Raw genomic sequence first — 6,000 nt, forward strand, 5'->3', positions numbered from 1 at the left:
ATCACAATGAATCTGAGTATGCTAAATCCTTCAATTACGAAAGGATAAGATTAAGTGTAAGCATAATACTGCTAGGATATAATTCCTTTCACAAGTTATTCACAGAACATGCATTGAACACTTTTATTAATACTCTATCAATAACTATCTTAATTCTAAATTTCATTAAGCAAGCCTAGCCATTCTGAATCAAAATACTGCCTATCAACAATTCTTGTTTGTTCCACAGGGTCTTAATTAATTCACTCAAATTCTCACTTAAAAGTTCTCTACTAGTGTCCTTTAGTTTACAGTATACACAAATTTCTTATTCTTCTAAGCGATTTTTAACATAGAATGAAAATCTTTACATTACCGGATCCTTTCAGATTTCATGCCACCATCTCCTTACTGTATATTCATCGGCCGTCTTTTCACCTGGTGATGCACTACGCTTTTCTTTTAATCGTTTCCGACTGTGGCGTGCTGTCTACCGCTCCGCAGGAAACTTTCCCCAATGGGATGGTCTGCTAAGGCTCGATTCCGCATAGGCCGTCATATCACGATCAGCTCCGCTTGGAAATCTTCAAGCATTCTCAAGAAAAGAACCTGCTGTCTGTCATCACCGTAGTCAACCCACCACTCTCACAAATCCCCCCCACAATCCTCCTAAAACTTGAATCCAGGAACCGAAGAAGAAAAAGCCCCTTGTAAAATGGCACGCTTCGTCTTTTATTCACCCTTTTTGGGCGCCCTCTATTCGATGTGGTTTTCACCCACACAACCCCATTGTTCATGCCTCTTGGGTGATCCTACACTCTCCCTAATCTGCTAGGTTACATTATTCCAGGTAGCCTTTCTGACGTCATTTTCCGTGTAGGTATAGCCTCCATCGCTACGCTCGACTCGTACAGATTATACGCGATTATTCCGGATTACTACTTATAATTTTCCTCAGAATTTCGTAATGAACTAGATAGCTTAATGGGAATTACAAATAACTTAACAACTCCCTTACACAATTCTTACTATTTTGACACAAAATTCTCTGCTTCTCATTTCAGTTATGCAGGAATAATTCTCACTATATGACACACATGGACTACACATTATTACATAACATAAAATAATACTTCATAATTATTAGCTGATGTGCAGATATCTCCTGAATTAGTAATATTTATCATGTTAAATCCTGAATAAAGAATTTACTTGTAAAGCTCTCCGTTCAGAATCTAACAAAAGTCTTCCCTTACAAGAAAAAAATTTTTTCAAGATAAATTTTTTTTTTAGGCATCCCTTATTATAAAAATTTGTTTTTCTAATTTTCTAAAAAAAACTTTTTGCTTCGCCCTCAATCCTCTGGTGATGAACCTTCCATTCTTTCTGGGCCTTAGTACGTATCTCAACTCATGAGACTATTGTTTTCTCATGAAATGACTGAGTTTGCTCATTCTCATGATATATATTCGGTGCCTCTTTCATTCAGGATCTAACACAAGTAATATTACGAGCTACTTAGCAATATGTCCTCTAAACTTTCACTCTGTCTACCTCCACTCCTAAATCTCTAGCTTCATCTGTTTCCTGGAGTATATAGTGTCAATGTGATACACAGCTTGTAATCTATTTATCCCAAAATGCATAATTTTACATTTTTTGAAATTAAGCTGACACCCATTAACTTTTGCCCATACTGACAGCCTATTTAAATCTTCTTGCAAGCTCTCTATATCGTCTTGACTATTACTCTACCTAATTTTGCATCATCAGCAAACAACTAAATATTTCCTGTCAGGTCATTTCCTATATCATTTATGTACAGAGGGCCCAGCACTCAACCTTGTGGCATACCACTAGTCACCTCTTTTCACATCAGGTCTGCTCCACCATATACCACTTTTTGATATCTGTCCAGCCACCACTCTCTTATCCATCCACTTAGCCAGTGTCATAACCATCCCCATTTGTTCTAAGTTGTGTAACAGTGTTCCATGTGGTGTTCTGTCAAATTTTCAGATTTCAGAATTTGCCTTTGCAAAATCATTGTGTAGCCATTTCCTTTATCTAACTCAACTATTACTCTATTATAAAAAGTTAGTAAATTACTAAGGCATGACTGACCCTTCACAAAGCCATGTTGACCTTCATACAGTATCATATTTTTATTGAATTCTCTTTTTTAACAATTTTTCTAGTACTTTTACCACCATGCTTGAGATACTGATCGGTCTATAATTGCTACTCTAGTCTTACAACCTCCCTTATGCAAAGGAATAATTTCGTCCTCTTTCCACTACCTTAGAACTCGATCAGAGCTGAGACTTAAATTGAACAGCTTAGTCAAAAGTTCTCTTAGCCAGTTTTCTTGCACTTTCTTGCAAAACCCTAGCTGATATCCCATCTAATCCCACAGCTGTATTTACATTGAGATTCTGAAATATCCCAAGAACCTCCAATTCATCCACCTCTGTTTCTCGGTTACTGCTTTAATCAATAGGTTAAAGCAGTAACCTCACTAGGAAGATATATGCTTGCAAAGTCACTTAGTAACTGAACTATTTTATCTGCTTCTGTCTTCTTGTGACTATCATCGCTCATTAAGGTTAATCTTCCATAGTTATTCTTCCTCTTACTTGCCACATAATGAAAGAACTCTGGGATTTCCTTTGGCCTGCTTTTACTATCCTTGCCATACTGGTAACTTTTCTTGCCTGAGCCTTGTTCTGTTCATGAGTTTGCTGGTCACCTTTCTGTTGATATACTGTCCACAGCATTTTCTTCTTCTGCAGCTCATGCTTAATGATATTATTCATCCATCTAACTCCTATCTGATTAACCCTCCTTATACAATTTAATAATACTGCTTCCTCTAGATCAGCGCTTCCCAAACTGTGGGCCTCAGTACCCTTGGGGGCCGTAAGTATTGTTGAGGGGGGGGGGCTGTGAAATAATGAAAACAAATTTAAAATGTTTTAAGACTAAGTGGTTCTTTTTTTTTAAATCTTAAAAGAAACATTTTTTATTTCTTTTTTGTTATTTTTTTATATTTTAATGGAAAAAATTAAACATTGGTGTTGGTTCAGAAATTTTGCTTCTTGCGTATTTCGGCACTTAATGAATATTAGTAAATATATGCTTATTCATATAAGTTTCATTTCAAAGGTATTGATAAGAAGCACAAAAAAGCTTACAAATGCAAAATCTTGAATATAAACTGTATTGAATATAAATCCAATAAATATTATAATATATGTCTGTATTATGATTTTTTTTCGATGGGGGGGGGGGGCATGAAATATTTTATTTTTCCAGAAGGAGCCTTTACATCCATAAGTTTGGGAAGCACTGCTCTAGATGACCCTTAACTATATCCTACACTACTAATATCCTCCCTGCAGTGTGTTATGCCATAGTACAGATTTAAGCTTTTTCCTATGCATGTCATAATCACTTGCCTTGTAGTTCCACAAATATCCCTTCTTGATAGAATATTCCTCATGTTTTACAATCTCCCAAGTCAGAACTGCATGGTCACTTTCACCAATTGGAGGCAACGTTGTCACCTTGGTTATGGATAGCTCTTCTGATCCTATGACCAGGTCCAGTACTCTCCCACCCCTAGTCCCCCTCCATCAGATGCTACCTTAAGTAATTATCCCTCAGCCAGTGTATAAATTCTATTTCCTTTCTGCCATGTAATCTTTCTTCCATCCAGTCTATATCTCCATAGTTGAAGTCCCCCATAATGATCACTCGACTTGTATTCTTTGTTCTAATTTGATGCGTCTTCCGGAACATCTGTGGAACTCCCTGGCCTATAGCAACAACCAACTGTAATACTAAACCCTTCACATTCTATCCCTGTAACTACATCATCTGCTGTTAGCCAAGTCTCACTAATGTCTATAACTTTTGGTGAGGTTGCACTAACCACTGCCAAAAACTCCTCCCTCTCTCTCTTGTTCCTGATACTTCTGGCATTAGTATATAGAAACAGCAATTTCTTTATTTCCCCACCCACCTTTATTTTCTGAATTGACTACCCTATTCAATATTTTTACCTGGGAGACTGCAAGGGTGATTCCTGACATGGTTATTCACACACTCACTTGCTTGATGTGTGCCTTCACACAAACTCACATACTTCCACTCTAATTGCTTAAGTTTCCCTGAATTTGCATGTCAGCATGCTCGGTGAATAAAGCTCTTTCCATACACCTAACACCAAAACCATTCAGATGTAGTCTATCTGCATTGTACAAATCCTTCTTTTCATCAAACAGAGAGACCGCAGATCCACAAATTCTACATTATTCCTTTTGCACAATCTACGTATAGACTTATTGGCTATCAATACCCTCCTCCTTAGTTCACCTCTGTCATAGCATGGTAGGAGACTTAGTCTTCACCTTCTCGTTCTTCAGTTTTGCCTCTTCTAAGAACTCCTTTATATCCTCCCTCATAGAAAACTTCTTACCTTTCAAATCATTGGTACCAACCAAGACAATCATTTCCTTTGACTTACCATTTTGCATCCAGATGGCATGGCTAATATCGTTAATTTTTGCCCTTGGGAAACATGTTTTTGTCATACTTTCATTAAGTACTTTCCTGATTATTGAGTCTCCATACATAATTTTCTTTTTAACTTGTTTTTTTTGTTTGTTTGTTCAATTGATCTTTATTATTCTTTCGGATGCCCTGCTTAACTCTTGCCGCTTCTGCAGTTTTTCAATTTCTTGCTTTGTCCTGTGAAGGATAATAGTTAAGCGCAGTATTTCTCTATTGATATCAATTTCGTTCTCCTCTATTTCCATGGCTGCACATTCAACATTAACATCATTTTCCATTTTATCGTCGGTATTTGTTGCATTCTCATTGCTTAACACACACTCACTTTTAAAACACTCAGTTTAAAATTATCTCTCCAGTTTTCTTCCACATATTCTTTCATTTTCTCAACATATACGTTTCATACACTGCATTAAATAATATCCTGCAAATTCAAATTGCTGGACAACGTGGTCTTGCGGCCATTGTTCGTCATGTTGGTGTCATGCCTACAATAACAATAAAAATGTTATAAATATGCTAATACTCTAAAATCATGAAAATCTACACTAATACACTATAATACTCTAATTTTCTGATGAAAAAACACAAAACAGATAAAAATTTCTAATTTCACACAAGCACTAAATTACATGACCACTCGCAATATGAAACCGAAACCAAAACTCTAAAAAACTTTAAAATAATTATACATGGCTTATCAAATGATGGCAGAAACAGATCGAATTAAATAATAGTCCATGTATAATTATCCGGTGTTAGTATTCTCAGTATTGAAATTGTCTCATGATTGTCCTCCCAAGATAAAGCCAGTCGATCCCCTTTTGAAGAAAATAAAAGATTCTCAGAACATTAGTATTATATTAATATCAAGTTAGTTATTCAATTTATAATAGTAAGAGTTGAATTTTTCATCTTGTTTCACGTTTTGTAATAGGTGCAGAGATATCCTTGAAATACTTGACAGCATGGTTTTATATGCGGGTTCACTGACTGTGCAAGTGCTCGATGACAACAGTAAACTAAAAAAAGAAAACTTTGAAAAATAATTTTTATTTTTTTTGTAATACCATATATTATATCTAAAATGTACATATTTGTTGAATAGCAAGATATTATTTTGTATTTTCAAAATCGGTACACTGATTACATAATCCTTAATGTATTCATGGAATAAAGTATTTTTCATGTGCATTATATGAATCATTTCTCATAAATGTAATATTAACTGTTGGTTTATGTTAATCACATATCCAAAGAAAGTCTGATTAAAATTAAACGTTAGGAAGTTGTGATAATATGAATGTTCTAATTTAAGAATGCATAATTATGTTTTTGTTTCCCAAGATCTTTCAAACCATCTCTGATTATCATCATGCCCTATGACAGGGGTGGTCAACCTATGGCGCATGCGCCAAAAGTGGCGCATTGCATGATTAGAAGTGG

The 6,000-nt window shown here is 35.6% G+C and overlaps 1 protein-coding gene across 8 annotated transcripts in view; it reads left to right on the forward strand.

Moving 5' to 3' along the window:
* The window catches only part of LOC150099837 (uncharacterized), a 196,911-nt gene extending 191,163 nt beyond the window's left edge, over nt 1-5,748 (forward strand). For all 8 annotated transcript variants that reach the window (XM_090403651.1, XM_090403650.1, XM_090403655.1 and 5 more), the window contains one exon: nt 5,492-5,748. In XM_090403651.1, the coding sequence (XP_090259777.1) occupies nt 5,492-5,603 (112 nt within the window). In that variant the 3' untranslated portion in view covers nt 5,604-5,748. The remainder of the gene's footprint in view (nt 1-5,491) is intronic.
* The last annotated feature ends 252 nt before the right edge of the window (nt 5,749-6,000 follow it).

The sequence above is a fragment of the Typopeltis vanoorti genome, chromosome 14 (genome assembly GCF_054136105.1).
Source record: "Typopeltis vanoorti isolate ZY-2024b chromosome 14, IOZ_Tvanoo_1.0, whole genome shotgun sequence".
Taxonomy (NCBI): domain Eukaryota; kingdom Metazoa; phylum Arthropoda; class Arachnida; order Uropygi; family Thelyphonidae; genus Typopeltis; species Typopeltis vanoorti.